We start from the raw sequence: 25217 nt of genomic DNA, 5'->3' as shown, positions 1-25217 counted from the left end.
AAGTTTTATTTTTAACTTATCTTTTTTTAAACTTTCTCCAGCTTTATGGTTCCATAATGTGATTTCAGAAGAGTTTGGAGTAGGAGTGAATGTTTTTTGGAAGCACCTTTCTTCTGAGTGCTATGATAAGACAGACACCTATGGAAACAAAGATCCTACTGCAGCCTCAAGAGCTATACAGATTTTGGACAGAGCCTTAAAAACACTTGATGAACTACCTGAGGAGTATAGGGATTTCTATGCACGGCGGATGGTTTTACGAATTCAAGACAAAGCTTTTAGCTCTAACTATGAATAAATAGTGCACCAAAAGAAACTACTTAGAAAATTCATGTACAGAAATATTAAATAAGAATTATTTTTTAAATTGTTAAAGATTCCTTATTCTTTTAAAATAGAGAAAATGTCATAGCCCTAGTTTGACTATTGACAAAGGATTTTCAAATTGTGTTAAGAACAGTAGAAAGTGGTTAGGAGACGGCTCTACCATTTAGTCATATGTCTTTAGGCAAGTTTCCTAACCTGGGTTTTATTTTCCTTATCTGCAAAATAAGTTTGAATAAGTGATATTTTATAAACCTTTAGAAATATTTAAATGAACATTTTTAGGATTTGTCTGAGTTGATTATTACAGTTTGTGTTCTATTCAGTGCAAATGTACAAATGCAAGATTAGTGTCTCTTCCACCTACCCTAGTTTAGAGATGTTTTTTGCCTTCTGTCTTGCCATGCTGAGATGTATAACAGCCTTAGCTGACAAAATTAGAAAAGTGAATATGCTTGAGCAAAGAAAAAAGTATGTAATATATCCCAGATTCCAAAATAAATCAATATTATTAGGACATTGACAATAAACATGATAGAACTTCAGGGCAGAAGTGGTGTTTTAAGATCCATCTAATCTAATGCCTTCATTTTAAATGAAGAAACTGAAGTATGGAGGCCATATGCTAACGAGACAAAATAAGAATTGAAACAGTAACTAGAATTCATTGGTTTCTTGATGCTATCCTGCAATGATATCTATTACCATGGATAACTGGAAATTGCCTATTTTATAGATTAAAATTTCACATATATTCTCCAAGGTCCATACCAGTTTTTAGATTCTATGAGTGATTTACATTGAGTTTATTTAGACAAATTAAAGCTATTTAAGCATTTAGTAATCTATTTTCAATGATTACAAAGCATTTAAGAAAGAACCTATGCACTTTTGTAAAGTTCACGTAGTATTTAAGGAGAGAGGGGAAGCTAGGGTTGTTCAGTGAATAGAGAACTAGACCCAGAGTTGGGAGATCCTGGGTTCAAATCTGGCCTCTTCCTAGCTGTATGACCCTGGGCAAGTCATTTAGTCCCAATTGCCTAACCCTTTTACCTTAGAACTGATATCAATTCTAAGACAAAAGACATGGGTATATATATATATATATATTTAAAAAAAAGTATTAAGGGGTCTGGGGCGAGAAAGGGAAGCAAGTTTAGATTGGGGTGTGGGGGGGTTGTTTTTGCTGTTAGTACTACCATGACGAAGACCCAGATAAGTTCTTTAGCCATCATTCCCTGCTTCTGTTCTTTCAGAGTTACAGTTCTGGCTGATTGTTTTTTTGTCAGCTCCCTTACTGACTTAATGAATTATTAGATACCTATCAAAGAAAGGATTAAGTTGGAATCTTTTTTTCCCCCAAGCAGGACCCAATGCCATTCTAAAAATCTGTCAAACTGAACGTGTGAAATTTTCTACCATCAACAGATTTTTTCCCCTAACCATAGTTTTCTCAGTTACCTATAGTTTTTTCAGTTCTTAAAAAAAAAATCTATAATAATTTCTTAGCTCACATGACCATACCATAGCTTGATGAAGACTAAGTGGAATAATTGAAAGATGTGTATAACAATATTTAACATGCTTTGCCCCTGCCTGCAGACTTCTGACCTCTGCTTTGAAATATCTATGACTCAGTTGGCTCCTGGCTATCTTCATTTCTAACTATTGTTATATTAATCCAGCTCCAGAATACACTTACTAAGAAAAGTTACTTTTTTCTACTTAGTCATCTTCTTTGAGGAGGACTCTTTGAAAGCTTTCTTTGTATAAATACAATTGGCAATATATGGCAATATAAGTTCTTTTCTATTTCTAAATAAATGATAAGCCTATTAAGATGGTTTAGTAAATGCTACTTCACTGTAGAAAGGATAACAAATGTGTGTTTTGGCCATGAATTAACACGAATCATCCTTTATTGGTACTTGTCCTATTATTGTATATATTGTCCTTAAAATACCCATAAAAGCATAGTTAAAAAAGCAAGTAGATGGCACAGTGGCTGGAATGCTGGGCTTAGAATCAGGAAAACTCATCTTCCTAAGTTAAAATGTGATCCTGGGCAAGTAAGTCATTTGTTGGCCTGTTTTCTCATCTATAAAATAAGATGGAGAAAGAAATGGCAATCCAGTCCAATATCTGACAAGAAAACCTCAAATGGGGTCACGAAGAGTTGTGCATGACTGAACAACAAAAAAAGTATAAATTATGGGGACATTGTGATTATGAAAACAAAACTACTCAGGAATAGTCTAGCTATATCCTAGTTAGGAAATGGATAAACATCAAATTTTAAAGAGCAGTTTTCATTAAGGAAATTAATATAAAAAGGTAGGGTTCATAAATTCTTACTCTGATCTTTCTATACTGGAAAAGAGCATTTTAAGTCATAGGACATTAAGAACAAAAGTATCATTTTATGGCTGACGAAAATGAATCTCAAAAGGATTCATTTAAATTCCTAGTCAATAATCATTTCATATTCTAAATTTTGTGGAGGTGTGAAAAGTACTATTTTTTACATCTTTTTAATAGTTTTTAGCAGGTACAGGTTGAAGGGCCTTTATATTTTCTTAGCTTTTTTCTCCCCAAAGTTGCTAGTAGAGAGGTGCAGAAAGGGGCAGATATCCATGGAAAGGTATAAGAAGTATTGTTAGGGATATAATGAGGTTGGAGCTGTGATATAGCAATTGCCCTGGCCCCAAACTGAGAAAGGAATGTAGGTGCATTTTCCTGAGACTAGAGTAGATATCCAAGGGCAAATCTAGACTAGCAATCATCCAAAGCCAAAGCAGTAAAATTCAATTGTGGGTATGAAGAGGAATACTGCAAGACAGTCCAGACCTATCAATGACATTTTTTTCCCCTACAGGTATAGTAGAAAATATTAATACATGTAGAGAACATTATGCATCCATCATATTATAATCCAAGCAATCTAGCCAGGGATTGGGAAACTGAAAGAAGTGGGACAAAGTAAAGAATAAGAGTGTTTCTGGAGGTTGAGAAAGATCCTGTTATAAAATATGAACACCTTGTTCCAATTGTAATTTACAGTATCTATCATTTTATATTGTTTAAGCTGACATTCATTCCTCTTCAGATTATTGGGTACAACAGAAAGGTAGAAGTGAATAAACATGGCTTCTTCCTTTGTTGAAATGAAAAACCCAAAATATTAAGCTGAAGTATGCTTTTTTTCTGTTGTGTGCTTTATCTAATAGGTTAACTAGATTATAACCAAATTATAGCCAGAACCTATACTTAGGCATAATATCAAGTCTATAGAGGGATTCAACTGGTCCCATTGTAATTCCATATAGATGAGAACTGAGGGTTCAAAAAGGCAAATGAAAGTCTTTCTAACCATAGTAAAATATGAAGTTAAACAATTTTTCCTAGATAATTTTAATTCTTTAAGAATTTAATTATGCATAATATTCAACATTCTAAATTAATCATTTCAGAGTCCTTTATTCCAGTGTGCAAGGCACTTTTGGAAGTGAATAAAAGCATCTGAGGCAAGTGAATGCATGCACGAGACTGAATTATTATTAAATCCTCAAGATTTTTATTTGTGGACCATTTGGGCACAGCAAAAGATACTACATGTTCGCACTTGATATCACAAAAATTTGCCCAACTAAGGATGGTGATAAAATATAGATACCAAAAGTAAATTACTCATGCCAAAAAATAAAATGTTACATTAAAAACTCTTGTAGAGTTCTAAACATTTTGATAAACACCACTCCAGAAGAACTGAGACAATAAAACTAAAAATTACGAAGATTAAGAATAACAGTAAATTCATTTATGAAATCTAGCCCATCCTAGAAAATAAAATCCATCACAATGAGAAAAATATTATATGTGTTAAGTAATTCAAAACTGGGAAAAAAAATTTTGCTCTCATAGGAGATTATGTAACTAATTTTTTTACAACTAATGTTCAAAATGAATTTAGACAAGTAACGTAGGTTGACCAAAGAAAATGAAAATTTAATAATCTTTCACATTTTCAAACTTAACCTGACACATTAGCAGCTTTTGCTCAAAGATCTCAACATTCATGAACTCCTTTTTATTTGTATGTATAACATACTCAAAAAATGTTTTATGAATTACTAATTTTAATACAATTATACATTAATTCTGTGGTGAGATCAATCTTTTACATTGTTTTTATGTCTGTTTTTCAACTTGTGACACAAGGCACAATCGAAAAGTATATATTATTACAATTATGAAAGTAGAAAACAACTTGTCACAAAAATTTTTGCTTTAAAATACTAATAACTAGTCATTAAAACACAGGCCAATTTCTTGAAAAATTAAACACTACTCAGGAGAAATTTATCTCTAGCATAGAAAAAAATAACACTTTGATATTGTAGTAGGACTAGGAGCCTGACAGTTGATTCTCTTGATTTCCAGAGAGTATCTATCCAGAAATGTTCAATAAAGACATTTTTAAGGTTATGGTTTATCATTCACATAAACACTGATACATAAAGTACTTAAGTTGTTTATTTATAATCTCAATATTAAAGATATGTAGAAAAACACTCTCCCCTGAACTTTTCTACCCTAAGCCTCATTTCTATCTCAATGGAAAATAAACCCCGCATTTTACTCATTAATCTAAGCATAGTAATTTAAAATTCACATATGGGAATGAGGGGTTTTTAAAAACATTACATTTAGGTAATTAGCGGTAACTACGACCTATTGTATCAACTGCTTTGTTTGTAGTTTTTTTTTTTAAGGTTAGGAGTGGGTTAGGGAATTTTTTGGTAGGAATTTTTGGTCTCAAAAGAAACTAGTTATTTAAAGAAAGTATAGACAACAAAACTATATTTCTCCCCCTAAAAAGATCCAAGAGGAGGTTATAAATACAGTTTTTCTATACAGAACTAAGTGTTATAACAAAATGGGATGTTTCTGCTTAAGTAGTTCCTTTTCAGTGAAAATTTTAGACAATGATCCCACGTCCCATTAAGCCCTGAACATTTGGAATGTGTTGGTAGCAAATGGTTTTTAAAAGGTATACTGTGAAAAGACAATACTAAGTAGGACATTCCTATGAAATTATTTTATTTGAACTGAAATCAAGATTGTAATTATCTTCATCCTATTCTGACTTAAGTTTTCAGTGAGTAAATAAGATTTATTTATTCAGGGAGTAAACTGTCTGTTTGGTAACTAAGTTATTTGACTTCTATATCTCTTTTTTCAAATCACAAGATTTAAATCTCACTTATGTTTACTGCACAACTACTTAAGGTAACTGCAACAAGTATCCATTCTGATAGGTGGATAAAAAAAATCTTTTTATATTCATCAACTTCTTTTCATCGATAACTGGTATCCTGTTTTCTCAAAATGTATTTATTTAGGTCAAGTAAAAAAAAAAATAGCAGAAGGGGCCTTCACCTAAGTTATGCAGCAGTGTTAACAAAATTCAATTTTTAAGCCAAAATTAAATTTTGTCTTTAAGTTTTCCTTTCTAACTTCTTTCTGCAGTGTAATTTTGCATTTTGGCCAAAGAGAGCTGTTAGCTTTTGGCAGGCAAATCACACTTCTGGAAAGAAACCAGTGATTTAGAACTGCAGAATTTGTCTTCTTTTAGGGAGAGTAATAAGTGGAGCAATGATTTTTGGGGGAGGTTTTTTACCACCCATGTTGATTTCTTTCATAAGATTCATGAAATAAAATGTTTAAATCTAACCAGAGTACATATCAGCTAATACAAATATGTAATTCTATATGGTTTCAGACAAATTTCCCAAAAAATAAGTTTTTGAACAAAATGAATTTTAGTATTGTCTTGTCAAAAAATATTCAATTAAAAATCGAACTCTAAAGCTGAGATGGAATGATAAAACTTAATGGCCAATTGTACACTAAAATATTATTGGTCATTATTCTATACATAAAAAGCATTTGTTTAATATTTTATACGACCTAGAAGAAAAGGTTATTCCTTGACAGATGTTACAAGATGAATCAATAAGGCTATGTAAATATCCTTTTTGTAGTGACAAGAATGAGGCACAAAATGGTGTTACTCCCAAGCAATAGAAAATATCATCATACCTTTGCCTCTACTAAAGAATAAGACAAAGGGAATGTTTCCACCCAAGTATATAGTGAAATCAAATCTTAAATCTTAAGGGTGCCAAAATACTTACTGTTTCTTTATTGTTACCAAGATTAATTTAAAGTAAGGGGTAAATATTATTCAAAATTTCCAATTATTTAAATGTCAATAATAGTTTTATATTTTTAATCAATCACATATGCCTTTGAAACACTAGTTACAAGTTTTTCACTAATTTCAAGAGTTACACCAAAGGAATAGCAATAATCACACTAATATCAAAGTGACCTGAAACTCTAACTCAACTCAGATTAATAATTGCTGGAACTCACTTTCAAGGAATACCATCAGTGCATCATACCAATTTTTAGTAACCTGCTTCTATTTTCCTCAAACTAACAATTCAAGGTGTCTAGTGAATGTTGTTTTATGTCACTTGATTTCACAACAGTATTTTTGTTCTTCAACTGAGTAAAGTAAAATTGTTACGCTTCAAGTTTCAAAATACTTCATGAACCCTGAAGTGATTTTCTATGGAAGGAGGTTCCTTCTCAAAATGAATCTGGTTAGTCACCTGCACACCAAAGTCCTCGAGAATTTGTACAAATTTCTTGTGCTCCTTTCCAATCCAAGACCTCATGGGGTCATTTACCTGGTAAGGAGTAACATGAGTATGAACTGCAATCCCTGTCTTTGCAAATTCTTGCAACACTTCAGGGTAAGTAACCCAAGTATTACTTCCTCCTGAGTGACCACCATCTAGCCAGTACATTGTTCTTATGTTTTTGATGAAGGAATTTATGTTCTTATCTTTCTGGGCTTCTCTCAGCTCAAAAAGCAGTTGGTTCAAAACAACACATCCTTTACTGAATCCAATCAAAGTAAAGGATGCATCTTTAAAAGATGGTGGATTAAAGTTGGTGGCAGCATCATCATATTGTTCATATTTTCTTTCTCTTTCTCCCTGGCAGCCATTCGAAGTATGAGATGAATTTGCTCTACAGCAGCTAGAAGTCTTTGCCTCTCTTCTTAAACCATGCTGTTTCTTCTTTGACAGGACAATTTTCTGTGTAAGGGCAAATGCATTAACTAACAAGGAATAAAGATGCTTAAAAGCTCCAAATTCAATGCTGTGATCTGGGGCACCAAACATGTTGCTCTTCACAAAATTGTCGTAACAGCTGAACTTGTGCAAATGCATTCGGGAGCTCTTTACTACCCAAATATAACTATTGGTGAAGTGGTGTGCTAGAAGGAAAGCAATATTTTCTAGACTCCAGCTTTCCCACTGAAAATTCTCAGGATGGCGTGCCATAATTTCACGATAGTTCTGAAAGAGAAGAACCATCACAAAATCATTTTTACAAATAGAGACACATAAATATTGTCCCAATATAGCTATCAGTTTTTATTTGTTCTTTTGCATGGGGCAATGAAGGGAAGACTTTAGGATTCTGGATTGCTAAGTAGAAAATGAAGGTTGATTAATTTGCCCCAAGTAGAAATATTTATAACTAATAAACTGTACATTTATCATGCATGCATTCAACTTCTCTTGTTTTATTGGTTTGTAAACCTTAAAGCACTATTCAAATTAAGTTAGTACTACTATAGATAGAAGTTTAACCGACTGCATTTTTAGCATAAACTTTAGTAATTTTCTTTTCAAAAGCAAATGAGTATAAGAATTCTCTCCTATAAGATACCTGCCATATTGCTCACTTTAACAACATCTGAATACAACTACTTCCCTTGCTGTATAATATGAAGTTTGATATGAACAGTGCTATTTTTAGAACCAAAGTACTAGTTTTTATTTTTCACAAGAGTAGTTACTTATGGGGCAAGGAGGTGGCTTGGTGGATAGAGGGCCTGGTCTGGAATCAGAAGGACCTGGGCTCAAATCTGGCTTCAGATACCTCATAGCTATGTTTCCCTGGGCAAGTTACTTAACCCCATTTGCCAAAAAATCAAACAAAAGAGTAGGTGCTTAATAAATGTTTATTGATTATTTTTATCTATTATTCCATTCCCTTAACTGAAATATAAAATAGGATAAAGTAAGAATTTTAGTTTCTACATTTTAAAATGTAGAAGAATTAAAAATGTGAAAGAACAAGTCCCTAATCAAGAAAGCAGATAGCTCTGTCCTATTCCAATGTTAACCTATAAAAGACATAATAACTAAAAGAAATTCCCTTTCCAAATAATGCATCACCCTAGTTTGAAAAGAAATTCAAATCTAGAAGCCATTAGATAATACTACATACTATTTTTTCAAAATTTATTATTTTTCTTAATAAAAAATTTAAAAATTGTAATAAAAATTATTTATTATTACAAAGGAATAACCATGAAAAAAAAACAAGAAAAACCATGAAGGGACCTATCTTAGTGACCAACTATAATTCTGCTCCTATACTGCATAGAAAAAGAAATTCTGACAAGATTAACTGCCCAAGGTCACCAATTAAATTAGTAACATAGCAGAGATTAGAATCCCTATCTTTTTTTCTAGTATTATACCAAATAACACTGAACTGAAAATGTAGATACTTTTCTCAGAGTCCTCTGACATCATGTTCAAATGGACCCTTAATACCAACTAAAGAAAAAAGAAAAGAAATGCTTACCCCAAAGCATAAAACTTTAAATCAGATATAAAGATGAATTTCTCCATAGTATGAGTCTTTAAAACAGATAGGTTTCATTTATTTAGGGTAGTTTGTAGCTGCAGACATTTGTTGGCAAGGAAAAACTAGGAGTCCAGTAGGGCCACATCATCAAAAGGGCAAAGAGATAATCTTTTCTTGAATATTTGGCTCAAGTATGTTAGCATTTCAAGTTTGCTCAAGGAGTATGAGCTAACATCTAGCCAATATAGTTGTGCTAATTAACTAAGAATCAGAAAGAACACCCAAATTGGTTTAAAGGTAAACATTCCAAGAAAACAGACAAGGAGTCCAGTGACAAATAAGAAAAAGAAGTTTACAGGGAAATTCAAGGCATTTAGGCAATCTTATCTAGGAGATGCAAACAAAGAGAACTGGAAGGCAAAATGTTATAGTAGAAAAAATATAGACTTTATTTTAAGTCCCAGTTCTACCACTGAGAGACTAAGTTATTTTACTCTCTCTGGTTCTCAGTGTCTTCATCTGTAAAATAAGGATATTACACTAAATAGTGTTTCCAGGGACCTTTTTAGTTTTCATCCTCTATAATTCTTTGTCAGTGACTAGCCTACACTTGGCTTTTGTAAAGGGTGAAAATTATGGTTGAGACTGAAAAAATCTAAATTTAAATGGTTGCTAAGGGAAATCCCAAATAATAAAATACCAAAGTCGGCTGCCAAATTTTTATGGTGATTTAATTACAACAGGAGGAAGAAAATATTAGAGGGAGAAAGAGAGAGGGAAAGAAGGAAAGGAGTTTAACTCAGAACCACTCTGGTTCAGGCTGAACCAAAGAGGACGTTAAGGCCTTGGAGAGCGAAGGCAGGGAAAGGGGTCAGTCCTTATCACTCACATGACCGGTCTGAAAGAAAGCTTTCTGCGGGGCTCCTCCAAGCTCAAGCTCCAGGATCGAACTCAACTCTAGCCCTCCTCACAAGAAGTCCCGAGAACTCCCGAGGCTGTTCTCTACCTCATTTCCTGCATCTCACACGTGCCAATGGTGGCTCAAGCTTGACTTAGGACCGCTCAGAGGTCTGTCCTCTTTTTGTACTTATCTGTTGAAGGTCATTTTCTCAAATAATTAAATCTTGAGTTTGATACAGCCCTTCCTAATCTTGTTACACTGAGTAGGATGGAGAACGTGGGTTTCCAAGACCTGATTCTGTTATTCCAAGTATCTCTATTGTTATTGATCAGGAAATAGCTAAATCCGATCTTCTAAAAAATGATCTGAATAGGGTGGAGTAGTTTTGAAATTCACACTTTCTGTCTAAGGGACTCACCAACTTTATGTGCACCATGAATGAAAGACAGACATATTGTTCAAGTTGGTGGAAAACTTTGAGAATGCATCTCTAAACTCAGGTTTATTGGAAAGTTTGAAGATTTTGAAAAAAAAAAAAGTTTTTAATCCAAGAAAGGAAGCAGTAAAAAAAAAATGCTTTTCAAAAGAAAGAGACTAGGATCTATATTGTCAAGATGTCAGGAGTGAAAGAATCTGACAACAGAAGAATTATAATTATAATATGCCTTGTTGGAGCTCTATGATATATATTTGAAATTCTTGCTACAGTAGAACAAACACTGGTCCTTGGAGTATGAGAATCTAGATTTAAATCGTGCCTCTCAGTTTCCTCATCCGTAAAATGGACTCAGGTCCTTTCCAGCTCTAGATCAATGATTCTATGGTACATGAACTGATTGACATGAACTGATTGAGAAAGTGATTAACAAAAATCCTGTTATGTAACAATATATGTCCACAACTTAATTTGAGGCAAAATCAAGAGGAAACATGGCAAAGGACAATAGTCATGACTTAAGACCAAGGACCATAAACACAATATGATAGGTACTAAAAAAAAAAACCCTGAAATTTCCAGGTAATAGCATCTTAGAACAAAGCTCTCTCTCCTGACTTTTTAGCTGATACTGACTTCTTGGCCTCAGTCATGCTCTCCCTCTATCGCAGCGGTTCTCAACCTCTCAATTTGTAGCAACGAGAATATATAATGCATATCAGGTGTTTACATTCTGAATCATAACTGTAGCAAAATTACAGTTTTAAAGTAGCCACCAAAATAATTTTTTGGTTTGGGGTCACTGCAACATGAGGAACTGTATTTTGGGGTCATGGCATTAGAAAGGTTGAGAACCACTGCTCTATCGGCTCCAACAATTTTGATTTTAATATTTTGTCAATTATCTAATAGTAACTTCGCTCAGCTTTTTAAATTATCTGTGCTTCTCTTTTAATTGCAACCATACCTTGCCCTATACCTCTGCATTCTCCATCAAACCCTTCCCAAGTCAGGATGAATACCTAACCTCTAGTATTTTATTTTATTTTACTTTTTGCCTTGCCTGGAGTAAACCACAATACTATCTCAGTCTCAAAGTAGATTTCCTGAAAATAATGGCAGAGATTATTTTCTTCAAGATACTCATCACTGTCTCCAGAGATCATAGACTGAGGTGACTATTTTTCCAAATTTCTAAGGACTTATCTAGAAGGACTATTTGTAATGGAAGAAAATTAATTTCTGGCTTGAGTAGAATTCTTCAGGCTGGACCAATCAGGACAAGGAACCGGTCAAACTTATTTGCCAAATGTAGTATAGTACATCTTCCAGAGGCTTGGGCCTCTACCTCTAGGGATTTCCCATGAACTAAAAATCAAAGTATTCTTTTGTGGTATTCCATTTAGTGTGGGAGATGTAATTACTAGGCCAATTCATTAATACATTGATGCTTAAAGATAACATGAATTCATTGTATGGATCATCCCTCAATGAATGCATATCTCAACTCATTCATCCCTTAGAACACTGGAAGAATTTGCATTTATGTACTCCCATATATCTTCCACAGATGATCTATCCAACTTGTTGAAGGTCTTAGTCTAGCTATTTTGACATTTTTATTGTCTCTATGATCTTATGCCATTACCAGTTCACTACCGTTTCTTATCATGCATGTCATCTCTCTAGTGATAACCTCTTATCTCTTCTTACGCATTAGCCAACTTATGCCTCCTAAACAATAATCTTGGAGTGACTTGAAATTCTGATGTTGATCCATGACTCATAGCCAAATAGAATCCCTAAAAAAAATTACTGGTATTAAGAAGTTTTTGTGTTAGAGAACAATGAAAGCATTGTTTTCCTAGTGCATGTTTTTGCATAATTTTACCAATGCAATTCAGCCCACTCTTCTGCTTCTTCAATTTTGGGCCCAGCTCACTGTCCATGCCATGTACTGAAGGGCAATATGAGCTACTCACCCAAATGAATGTCATAATCTAACCAATTATTCTTCATCCACTTGGGTTTTGGTTTTTTTTAAATGTAGATTGTTGGGTCAATATCTGTTGAGAGGGTATTGCTTTCTTTGAGGAGATCCTATAGTATTCTGGGGCTTAATGCCAGCACCATAATGTCATCTGCAAAATCTACTACATAGGACATCCTAAATGACAGTAATGAATATCTTGGGCAAGCCTTCATCTTTATTTTATATTTCAGTTGGTATTGTTAATCTAAGAATCAATAAACAAAACTGTCTCTTTTTGTCTCAATTTGTCTCAAACTATCTTATATGACTTTAACTTATGCACGGGAGACAACCTTGTTAGAGATAAAAGTTATATCTTGCTGCAAGAGTTATTCAGTTTTTGAAATTAAACAATAAACATGTTAAGATCTTATGTTCTCAACTTTGAAAAACTTAAGAATTCTGACTACCACAATCACCAATAAAGATTCCAGAGAACTGTTAATGAAAGCATGCTACCAATCTTCAGACAAGTGATGGTCTCAGAGTAAGACTGACATATATTTTTGGATGTGGATATTGTGGCAATATTTTGCTTCATTAATCATATTTGTTACCAGCGTTTGTTGTTTTTTTTCTTTTCAGTGGGAAAAGAGGTGAAGAAGAGAAAAACAGATTTCTGTTTAAACAGATTTTTATTTATTGTAAAAAGTAAGGTTAAAAAAGAAAATATTGTTAACCTGCCAAAAAAGATGTTACATTCTCCACACCTTTCACTCAATGATTTAACTGTGAAGACTTTTGTAGCACATAATCAGTCAATAATAAACACTTATTAAGTGTCTACTATGTACCAGGAACTGTGCTAAGTTACAAATGCCTACTTAGAAGTTTCTTTCTCAGATGCATTGATGATACCCATCAACATGTATGCAGATCATTCTTAAATATTTTGTAGCAATAAGAAAGTAAGTGTATGGAGTTGGTGGTTGTTTCTATCACTTTGGAGGCAATAATTTGAGTGATGACTTTTTTTTTTGCCATTTCTTTGATAATGCTCTCCTTGTGAAATAATTTGAAAAACATATCTAGGTGCCTTCAAAATAGAATTGCATCCAGCTTGCATTCTTCTCTGTATATTTGGTCCAGTCCAGTCATGCTTCCCTGCTTGATTTTATTGTGTGTTATTTCCAGTTTTTCATATGCAAAATTGGGTTACTTGAATGAATAGCTTCTACTGGATTATGTAGGGTGAACTTGGAAATTACTCCACCCTACTCAGACAGTGCCTTAGGAGAAGATAAAGTTGTAAACTCTTGACTGAACAATGAAAGTCCCTAACTCATACCTTATAGTAAAGCTAGAACTTTAAGATAGGTCTATTTTTAGATCCAATACAAAAAGGTGTTAAGTACCTGTAAAGGTTAAATTAGTACCTAAAAAGGTCAAGTAACTTACAAAAGGCAAGCTTAACAAAGAGATGTGAAGTACTCAGAAGATATAATCTAACCAGAGAAGGTGAGAACCAAAGAAGGTGAGAACTAAGAATGGGCAGTCCTGGAAAAAAGCGTCTACTGTGATTGGTAGATGTGAAAATTTAGGGGAGGTGACATAAGAGAAAATTTCTTTAAAAGGAAGAGGTAAAAAGTCAGGAGGCAATTGAGTTTGGAAGTGAGTTTTTGGAAGTGAGTTCTGAGTGGAATTGGATTCTGAACTCAGTTCAGGAGATTCAGTGGAGGACTGGAGCTTGCTTGGAGACGGTCTTGTGACTCAGGGAGACCACTTTGGCCTAGGCCTTTAACTACTGCTTGGCTCAGCCTGAGCCAGAGCAGTTTAAATTAATTCTTTCTCTCTCTCTCCTTCCCTTAATTCCTTCTCTCTTTATTAATTAAAATCTCCATAAATCCCCAGATGACTTGGGTATTTTCATATTTGGGAATTTCCCATGGCGTCCACTTATTTAGATTTTAAGTCAAAACACTAAAAATTATCCTTACAATAGATATGTTTTCTTCTGGTGTTTAGGGGATGCTTGACACTGCTCTTATGACTAAAATTATTACTAATGAGCATATTCACAAGCTTTATCAGAAATAAGTTCTTTCAAAACTCATAATCAATATTTTACACAGGATACCCTTGTTCTGTCTAGTTCAATTTTAGATGGCTTAGCCACGTTCATACATGATGAATTACCCAAGATTCATACAGATATCAACTTGTCTATTCTTATTTAGCAATATGTATACAATGATTAGACCTTGCTATTAGATAATAATGCCCAAATGTGTAGCAGATGTTCTAGTACTCTTGCAGGCCATCCAAGGAAAGCTAGTTGTACATTAATAGGAAAAAAAACAGTACAACTTGTGACCAATATTTTATGTAAAAAGGAATAAGCATTTATTAAGAACCTATCGTGTACCAGATATTATGCTAAGCAACTTTAAATATTATCTCATTTAATCCTCCCAACAATCCTGGTATGTAAGTGCTATTATTATCACCATTTTACAGGTGAAGAAATTGAGGCAAACACAGGTCAAATAATTTGCCTTTGGTCACACAGTTAGTAAGTGTCTGAGGCTGAATTGGATTTTAGGCCTTCCTAATTCTGGGACCAGAATGCTCTCCCTTATGCCACCTAGAAACCTTTAGGCAGTATTATGACTTTATGCGATAATACATTTCTTTCAAAACAACATGAAGGTATCAATTCCATTTTACAGATGATGAAACTAAGACTTTTCAAAAAGGTCAAGTAACTTTTTCATGGCTATACAAGACTAGGAAGTGTATCCCTCAATTCCTACCATTTTCATGCATGTAGACGTACAATAGATATTTATGTGTGTGTACATGTGCAAATGTACACACTGGCTTTCCCAAAAAGGGACTTTTTTGTTTATTTTTATCACTGTGTCCAGCACTTCACATGATTCATGGCATAGAGTAGGTACTTAAGAAATGGTTATAAAATGACTGATTCCAAGCTTTCTAACTCCAAGTCCAGACTTCTTCCCATTATACTCTGCTGTTGCCCATCCCTTTCCTGCTACCTAGGCACAAGTTATATACAGGCAGAGAGCCATGTGTGGATCAGTCTGTAAAAGTCTTGGAAAAATATGGAGACCTCCTCCTTTCTTCCTCACTATCAGACAACTCACTTTATATTTTTGCTTATAGGTCATCCATTTCTGATATTCAAGATAAAATTTCCAGACTGGATATTTTGGGATTCATTTATGGACTCAGAGAGGAGATTTTTGTGCCACCTTAGTGGTTATTAAAACAATCAATAGGTGCCCACTCTAATCTAAACTTGTGACCATGCCCCAACCTAGAATCTAGAAGATATATTTCATCTAAATAATGAAACATTTTTAGGAACCAATCAAAATAATAATCTGCTCATGTCCTCTTAACTGCTGCAGATACACTGAGTAATCCAACAATCCTAAGGCAGAATCCTCAGAAAATGTTACCTTTTGCTTTGAGGATTGCCTGAAGCATTACCCAAAGTGTCACAAAACTGCCCTCAACCTAGATCGCAGGCCATTATTCTCTCCTTAGTCTCAAGGCAGATAGGATATGTTTATAAATAACAAGGAAGAGAAGTTAGCATGGCAATATAGTCTCATAGTGGAATCAATCTGGGTCAAGAAGCTATAATCCCAGCTGGATCTATTCATCAATCAGACTAGAGACTGTAGCCCTATCAACATTCTTAGGAAAGATACAGAACCAGAAAGGGTTTATCCAACTTTCTATCTCCCTGGCCAGAACTCCCATTCTAGTCATCAAAAAGGGAAAATTAGAAGCCTAGACTCTGCCATAACTAGTTATCTATTATGATTATTATTGTTATATTATTATTATCATCCAGGAGTAGAACTTGATGGATGTGACGGACCAGCAGATATGTATACTGAGGTAATATGATATAATACAAAGAACACATACTTGGAGTAAGAAAATCCTACATTCAAATCCTACCTCTGATACTTACACATGTTGTTTAAGCACAGGCACTAACCCTCATAATCTCAACCTCAATTTTCTCACCTGTAAAGTGAGAATTAGACAGTCATGTACCTTAAAAGGGCTGTTATGGGGCCCAAAGAAGTTAATAATTATAAAGCGTTTTGCAAACGATGCCAGTAATTGTTATTCACAAAGCTGAATTTTCAGGGGCAGTTAAGTGGTTCAGTGGATAGAGTGATAGGCCTAGAGTAGGAAAGCCCTGGGTTCAAAACTGGCCTCAGACATTTTCTAGCTGTGTGACCTCTGAAGTCACTTAACTCCAACTACCTATCCCTTACTGCTCTTCTGCCTTAGAATTGAATATTGATTATTAGAGAGAAGTTAAGAGTTTAAGAAAAATTTTGAACTTTCAAGGTATATATAATCTGGTCTTGATAAAAAGAGAGCCTGATCTCATGCAAGATATTCTAAAAGAGGAAAAAAGAACCTCATATACAAAAATATCTACAGCAATTCTTTTTGTAGTAGCAAAGAATTGGAAACTAAGGTGGTACCCATCAATTGTAGAATGGATGAAAAAACTGGTACATGAACATAACTGGATACTATTTCCAAATCAAATCATTTCAAGCAGCATTTTAAGTGCCTACCCATGCTAATCATTATACTAAATACTGTAAAGATTAAAATTTAGGCTTCTGGGAGAGATTATAATATTGTAATGGTTACAAATGTGGCTACAGGTTTTATGTAATATTGAACAATGGCCGCCAAGGAATTTACTTATGAAATTCCTAAAATGAAACACTCAAGTCAGAATGGAGTTTATGGAGGTTTAATCACACTGGGAGTAGGGAAAGGAGAGGGAGAGAAGGAGAGAGGAGAAAAGGGAAAGGGGCTACTCAACCTCTGACCAAGGCAGAGAGAGTTTTAGGCCCAAAGGGCCCAGGTGGAAAGAATCAGTCCTTAACTCACGTGACCGCTCTGAAGGAAAGCTGTCTGCGGGCGTCCTCCCTCTCCAAGCTCCTAACACCAACTCCCTCTAGCCCTCTCCACAGGAAGTGAGCGAATTCCAGAGGCTGTTCCCTACCTCACTTCCTGTGTCTCACAAATCCAATGGTTGGCTCTAGCTTGGCTTAGGACAGCCCAGGTGGGCAGTTAGTTATTTCTGATTTGTCATTGACTAGCGCATGCCTGTGTAGTGTGGGTGTGCACAATTTTTGGGTGCTAGACCAAGATGGAGACTTTTAAAATTCACAATACTGAGGATTCAAAGAAAGACAAAAAACAGAAGCTCAGTCTAATGGGAAAGACAGAGGCAAATTATGTACAAACATGCTATACATTGGATAAATTTGAAATAATCTTAAAGAGAAGGCACTAGCATTAAAAGGGGTCAAGAACAGATCAAGACTCTTACAAAAGGAGGAATCTTAGTCTGGAAAGTTAGGGGGTAATCTTTATTGAATTAAAATAGAAATATTTATAGCCACCATACCTCAACTACCACTACTAGAATTAATCTGCAGCGGTAGGCATCAAATGCCTGTATATGCATGCTGTTCACTCTCCACATAGATAAGGTGTGCATACTGGAGATGGGGTCTGTCTCAGGTGGTCCTTGAACTTTCATTTTACACATCCTGGCAAAAGCCCAGCATTAAGCCACAGAAGCCTGTTTAAGACCTTCTGGCAGTTACTAGAGCAGCAAAAAAAAAAAAAAAAAAACCTAAAAAAAACCCCAAAACAACCCAAGGGGTAGTTGGCAGGTTTGCTTCAATCTGTCAATGCCTTTTCAACTCCATGTGGCATCAACATTAGATTTTATTAAGGACCTACACCAACACTTCAGGTACTATACCAACTTGGATGTAATGAGCAAGGCCTTCTACAATAGTCTTATTACAAGCTTACCTATAACCCCTAACCCACCACAACTAATTATGGATAAAGAGGCTGGATATTAGTTCCTGAAGGTGATGAGGGACACATAATATTTACTGGCCTATCAGTGCAAAAGAGTGGAGAGAAACCACTGGGCAAAGTGAAAAATATATAGACAGAATTCTCCTTGCCTCCTCTGTCATCCCTACCTCTACCCTCCAAACCCAGCATCTAAATTGCTTATTTGAAGAACTATCATGTATGAGATTAGTAGATTTTTAAATGTATTAGGTTAGCCTAGTTCCTTTCAGTAGACATCATAGGGAGATTGATTCCAGCTCAAGGTAAGTCAACAATCAAAATCAAGCATTTACCCAACACCTATTAAATGCCAGGTGATGAGGATACAAAGACAAAAGTTAAATACTTCTTGCTCTTGAGTCGACAACTGAGTTGAGGACAACATTAATTCACCAATAGCTAGAGTATCAGGAAAAAGGCCTCATGTAGAACTAAATCTTGAAGAAAACTACAGATTCAGAGATACAGTGAATTCTAGGCATAGGAAACAATGAGGGCAAAGTCACTGAAATGGATGATAGGGTACCACATGAGATCAATTTGCTTAGACCAAAGTGTATGTTAAGGGGAGTCATATATAATAAGACTGGAAAGTTAAGAGGCAATTTGTCAGGTGAAGTCAAAACTTTAGATATCAAAAAGGAGTTGACATTTGATTTTAAACATTACAGGATGCCCACTGGAGTTAACTAAGCAGTGGTAACATAATCAGACCCAAGCATTAGAAAAATCACCTTGGTAGATATGTAAAGGATAGAATGGCATAGAGAGACCTGAGGCAGGAATATAAATCAGGAGGCTATGGCAATACTGCAGGTAAGACAAGATAAGCATCTAAATTACAGTGGCAGCTGTGTGAAGAGATGGAGATTGAAGGGATAAGATTTGGCAATTGACTGACTCCATAGGATGAGTATGACAAGTCAGTGATGACACTAAGGTTTTAAAGCTTTGTAACAAGAAAAATTCTGGTGCCCTTGACAGAAAAGAGGAATAACATTATAAGAATATTAAAAATTAAATAAGCTGCTTTGTAAGTGGCCTGATGTATAGGCATTTAATAAATGTATATATATTGAATCCCTGAAAGAGTTTAAGTACAAATGTGGATGAGAACTTGTACTGGGTGTAAAATTGAACTGGATCACTTCTAAAGTTCCTTCTATCTCTTATAGTCTATGATTCTTTGAAATGAACCAAGTGATTTTTGAAGACTTCCTGTCTAGTTCTATTTTATTCATTCTCACAATTCATCCAGGTACTAGCCCGTTAGCTTTTAATAATTTTTAGACCAAAAAAAGCAATAAGGAACAATGAATTATTTTAATGTTACAAATAATCCATAGATTTTGATCCATTTTCTTTATCATAATAGCTGTCAGCAAGTCACAGTAACTTATCTTCAATACATTCAAAGTTTAACTTGAAATATTAAAGTGCTTTTATATAATACAGTAATATGAAATTTAAAGTGAATAAAATCAACTTCACAAGTGCATCTGAAAAAGATAAGATTTTAGTGGACCTTCAGTTTCAATGTGAATCAACAATGTAAGCAAAAAAAAAAAAACCAAAATTTTAGAACAAAATGAAAGATATAGTATCCAAGATGAGAGGTGACAGGTCACATACTGTACTTTGCCTTGGTCAGACTATGTCTAGAGTGTTGTTCTCAGTTTGAGTTGACACAATGTAGGAATGATATTAAACTGGAGATTCTCCAAGAAAAGGCATCAAATGGTGAAGAAACATCAAATTATGACAAAATGAGAATTACCTGAAAGCAGAAAATGTTCAGTCTGGAAAAGATTTTGGGGAAATGGTCAGGGATGGATAGAGAAGAGTGACCTCAGAAACTGGACAAAGACAGAATTACAGTTTTCAATTATCTGAAGATCTATTGGGTAGAAATGGGATTAGTCTTGTTCTTTTAGGTCCCTGAAGGCAGAATTGGAAGCAACAGAGACGTGTTTGCAGAGAAATGGGTTTAGGCTTGAAATAAGAAAAAATTCTGAAAAAATCAGAACTATTCAAAATGAAATGGGGAAAAGAGTTCCCCTTCATGAGAGGTCTTCAAAGGCTAGTTGGTCACTTTGTTAGATATACTATACTTTAGAGGATATTTCTTGTTCAAGTATAAGTTAAAATAGATGACTTTTGAGTTTTCCTTTCAACTTTGAAATTCTGTGATACTATATTAGGTAAATGCATAGCTTTTAGATATTTGCTTAATAATACTATATTACATTGTTTCCAATGAATAATGTTTGGAAATGACCAAATAAAAATTTAAAAAATTTAATTTAATTTAATTTAAAAAAAGAAAAAAAATACTATATTACGGTATATTTTCCAGAAAGGAATAATTTATATTTGGACATAAACTGGTTTTATATATATATATATATATATATATATATATATATATATATATATATATCCTTTCTTGAATGAATACTGTTTACCTTTCTCCCTCTCCATCTCCTCCCTGCCTTCTGTATTAGAATGGATTCTAAATATTGGTTCTAAGGCAAAAGAGTGGTAAGGGCTAGCTGGACTTGAGTGACTTGACCCAGGATCACATAGATAGGGAGTTTCTGAGGCCAATATGACCCAGGACCTCTTTCCAGGCATGGTTCTCTATTCACTAAACTTAGCTGCTTCAAACCATACCTATTTTTGCCATTTGTCACTAATCATTTATTAAATGCCTATAAGCTGTCAGGCATTGGGCTAAGCACTATGACTATAAAATGAGGCAAAAGTCAGTCTCTGTCCTCAAGGAGCTCACAATCTAATAGGGGAGACAACAAAATAAACAAATAGGCATCAACAAGCTAAACTTGGGCTAGATAGAACATAATTAAGAGAGGGGAGGCATAGAGAAGAATGTAAAAAAAAGGTTTTCTGTAGAAGAAGGGATTTTTAGCTGGGAGAAGGAAGCCAGGAGGCAGAGATGAGAAGGGAGAGCATTCCAGGTATGGAGGTCAGCCAGAAAGAATTCCTAAAGCCAACAAAGTATCTTGTTGGTGGAACAGCAAGAAGGCCAGTGTAACTGGATGGAGGAGCCTAGAAGGGATAGGGATTTGAGGGGAAGGCTAGGTTATGAATAGCTTTGATCACCAAGTAGAGGATTCTGAATTTGATTATAGAAGTGATAGGGAAACATTAGTTTATTGAGAAGGGTGTGACTTGTTAGACCTGTGTTTTAGGAAAATTACTTTGGAGGAATAGATTTGAAGGATGGAGAAGAGAGACAAGGCAGGCAGATCCATCTGCAGGCTATTGCAATAGTCCCATTTGTGAGGTTATAAAGGCATGAACCAGTCAGGAAGTCAAGAAAACCTGAATTCAAACCCAGCCTCAGACACTTACTAGCTGTGTGACCCTGGACAAGTCACAACCTTCCTTGCCTCAGTTTTCTCAACTATAAATGAAGACAATATAATAATAACAGCACCTATCTCCCAAGGTTGTCTGAGAATCAAATGAGATATTTGTAAAGTGCTTATTATCAAGTAACTAGCACATAGTAGGTACGATATAAATGTATCTCCTACTCCCCAAATCCAACTCCCAACTAGGGTAGTGGCAGTATCAAAGAAAAGGTTAATTGGAGAGATGCTGTAAAGAGGAAATCAAGACTGGATATGGGAGATGAAAGACAATGAAGAGTTGACCACGATGACAAGGTTGCTGCTAGCTTGGGGGACCAGGAGAATAGTGATGCCCTAGCCTAGGCAGCTAGGTGTTTAGTGGATAGAGTACAGGGCCAGGAGTTAGAAAGACTAGGTGTCTCCTGGACATCAGGCTGGAGAAGACCAAAGGGTAGATAGGAATTTGAGATTGGATGTTAGCAGAGCAACACCAAAGAATTTGGGACAGGATAGGTAACTCTGAGATTCATTAGTTCAGAGATGATGATAAAATCTAAGGAAGCTGATGAGATTACCAAATAAAGTAGAAAAGATGCCCCAAAACAGAACCCTGGGAACACCGATATCTGAAGGAGGATCTGGCAAAAAGACAGAGGTCAGTGAGGCTTTTCATGGTCTATTTTCCAAACTTCCCAGAACCCTGCACTTTCTTAAAATCTGTCAAGTAAAATATTACTTATAAAATTAAGGATTTAGAACTCAAGTGAGCATCAAAGTACTACTATAGTAAGAACTTTCTCCCTCCCCATCTCCTTCCACCCCCCCCAACACTGTCACTTGGGTCAAGTATACCATTGGCTGCCTCGGATTCCCAGTAATTGGCAGCCTTTCCTAGAAACAAACACTACACACAGTTAATTCAACAACACTCTCTCCTCTCACAGTCCTAAAGGGCCATTCGAAAGTCGGGAGCTTTGGACGACAGGGTCAACACCTCAGGGGTGACCTCCAAGGGCAAACTCTCCGGTCTCCCCTCTCCTCACTGCAGTGCCCCGCGTAAGGGCGGGCAGCTTAGAAGGGGAGGAACAGGCCAAGGAGCCCTTCACCTAGATCCCAGTGACAGCCCAAGCAAAGGATCCTAGGAGCACGGTAAAAGGAGAGGGGGAAGGGGAGGGGGAGGAGGAGGGCCGCGGTCGCCACCTACCTGGACATCTCCGGGGAAGTAGAGGACGTGATGCTGGGGGGCTGCCTCCGCGGAAGTCTCTGGCTTCTCCTCCCCGAGGCTACTCCGCTGGTTCTCCTGCTCGCGGAGTCCCGCCGCCGCCAACAAGAGCAGCTCGTTGCAGCGTTGGGGATCTGCGCCTGCCACGGAAGGCAGCCGCAGGCACTGGTTGTCAGCCACCACGCTTTGGTAGCCCACGGCTGGGGTGGCGCGACCCCCACAGCCGCTGCTACTGGTGGTGCTGCTGCTGCACACGTACATGACCCTTGTCTGGGAGAGGAAGACACAATTGCCCCTCGTCACGACCAGCAGCAGCAGAGTCAGCGACTGGGGCGGCGACAGCCGGAGGCTCATGAAGCCGCCGCCGCCCGCGGCTGCTCCGGCAGGTCCCTCTCCGTAGCCACTACACCTGCCGCCAACCCCAACCGCCGGTCAGGGGGAACGGGAGGCGGCGGCGGCGGTGGCGTTGGCGCTGTCGTCAGAAGGCGACGTCCGCGCGCCCCGCGTGCGTAAGAGGAAGCCGATAGAGGGAGCTAGTAGAGGTGGAGAGAAGGGGTGGGGAAAAGGGTCTAGTTATTGAGGCCGGAGGGCGGGGACGGGGCGTTTCTTCAGGAAGAGAGTTTGTTATTGGTAGGCTTGGGTCTCGCCGGGCAGTTCAAAACGGAAGTGTCAGAAAGTCTTCGGGCTGGGAGGGGGAAGGGAAGGAAACGGGGACCGAAAGAGAAGGGGTGGGCGTTAATTCCGTTGCGGCGCATGCGCGTTAGCTGGGGCGGGCTGTAATAGTAGCTCTCCAACAATTCGGAGACTGGGATTGTGAGGCACGAATCTTATCTGAGGCAATGTCCCGCGGCTTGTGGTTTCGATGGGAGACTAATTAAGTCCTCGGGTCCTCAAAAGTATGCAGTTCCTGCGACTTAGGCTTCGTGTGCGGGCCTCGTGTATGGAGAGCCCGTCTTTTGGCGCGGGCCCTCAGTTTTTCCTCCAAGCTCCCGCCCTTTCCTTTGGGAAGTCGGGCCCTTTGGTGTCTGCGCAGGCTCGGAGTAAAACCTGGTCTCCCTGAGCTGACGAAGTTTGTTTTACTTCTGCAAGTTTAGTTTGTGACTGGACGAAGAAAACGACTTCTCTTAAAGGGTCAAGAAAGAAAAGAGCGATAAGTATATACTTCCATCGCTCCTCGGAATTGTTGGAGGTTCAGCCCTCATGACGATGTTATTTGAAGAATTCATTTTTTCCGAGGGCCAAGTTGTACTTCTGTAGGTAAATCCTTGGTAGGTGACTCCAAAAACCAATCTGTTACAGAAACTTAGCATGGGTAGTACTACAATTTGGGAATCTCCTTTTCCAACCTCTTCACTTTACAATGAGGAAACAGAGGTAATTAGAATTAAGTGAAGCAGATTGTCCCAAGGTCACATCCACCCCAGAACCTGTGACTCAAACTCCTAGTTCTCTAGGAGACAAATTTGTGGCAAGTCCCTCTGTACAGGATATCCTGATCATTTGAGGGTTATCAATATGATGCAAAAAGACTTCATGAGGTGAATCCCTTTATAAAAGGGACCAACATTGCATAGTTTTAAAAGTTTGGGTTTAGACTTCTTGAGAAATGGAACTAAAACTATTAAGATACTTATTTTGTTTTTAACAAAATTTAGATTGTAGTTGAAAATGCTCCTTCTTTGCTCCTTCTTAGCCTAAACAAAGAATCAAGAGTTTTTTTTTTTTTCCGGATAGCTTTATGATAGCACATGATAACATAACCTGCACTTCATTTGTAACTTATGAAACACTTTAATAAAAGTTGTTATACAAAAAAAGTTTTTCTAAGTTAACTTAATCCTTTGATATTAAAATTATCTTTTGAGAAATACTCCTGTTAGTAATGTTTGAGTTGGAATTAATTTTTTACAAGTAGTCATTTCAAGGGGAGGCTGCAAAGTATCATTGAATAGAATGTCCTGACAGCCCCAAAGATCTAAATTCAACTTCTTCCTCTAACACATACTTCTTATTCCCTTTCCCACACTCCTGAACCCAGCAACTCTTAACTCAGCAAGTTGCAAAACCAGAGTCTATGTTAAACTTGATATCTATATATAATTTAGACTATATTGAGTATGTAGGATCATAGATTTACAGGTTCAATGACTTAGGGTTACATAAGTAGTTAGTGGCAGAGCTAACATGCAAACACATTTTTCTTCAAATCCATGGTTTGCTTCCAGTGTACCATGAGAATGATGTTAGAAAATGGCATTTTAATAACCTACCTTTGATCTAAACTGGTTAAGATT

General features: G+C 36.4%; 3 protein-coding genes across 8 annotated transcripts in view; 2 read left to right on the top strand and 1 right to left on the bottom strand.

Annotated features, from left to right (window-relative positions):
* TYW5 (tRNA-yW synthesizing protein 5) overlaps positions 1–2163 on the top strand; it is a 38049-nt gene extending 35886 nt beyond the window's left edge. For all 4 annotated transcript variants that reach the window (XM_007494579.3, XM_007494578.3, XM_001370021.5 and 1 more), the window contains one exon: positions 42–2163. In XM_007494579.3, the coding sequence (XP_007494641.1) occupies positions 42–298 (257 nt within the window). In that variant the 3' untranslated portion in view covers positions 299–2163. The remainder of the gene's footprint in view (positions 1–41) is intronic.
* The window catches only part of LOC100029874 (mitochondrial protein C2orf69), a 73262-nt gene extending 49684 nt beyond the window's left edge, over positions 1–23578 (bottom strand). The window contains exons 1-2 of one of the 2 annotated variants that reach the window (XM_001379465.4): positions 22906–23578; positions 3876–7760 (exon numbers count right to left, since the gene is read on the bottom strand). In XM_001379465.4, the coding sequence (XP_001379502.1) occupies positions 6930–7760; positions 22906–23277 (1203 nt within the window). In that variant the 5' untranslated portion in view covers positions 23278–23578 and the 3' untranslated portion in view covers positions 3876–6929. Of the gene's footprint in view, positions 1–3875; positions 7761–22905 lie in introns of those variants that run through there. The other variant, XM_016433763.2, reaches the window with a different exon arrangement.
* The window catches only part of FTCDNL1 (formiminotransferase cyclodeaminase N-terminal like), a 130991-nt gene continuing 127500 nt past the window's right edge, over positions 21727–25217 (top strand). The window contains exons 1-2 of one of the 2 annotated variants that reach the window (XM_056794167.1): positions 21727–22356; positions 22646–22850. The gene's annotated coding sequence lies outside the window, so the exon portion shown is untranslated. Of the gene's footprint in view, positions 22357–22591; positions 22851–25217 lie in introns of those variants that run through there. The other variant, XM_007494581.3, reaches the window with a different exon arrangement.

The sequence above is a fragment of the Monodelphis domestica genome, chromosome 4 (assembly GCF_027887165.1).
Source record: "Monodelphis domestica isolate mMonDom1 chromosome 4, mMonDom1.pri, whole genome shotgun sequence".
Taxonomy (NCBI): domain Eukaryota; kingdom Metazoa; phylum Chordata; class Mammalia; order Didelphimorphia; family Didelphidae; genus Monodelphis; species Monodelphis domestica.
Note: the sequence above shows the minus strand (reverse complement) of the source record. Positions and strands in the feature narration are given on the sequence as shown.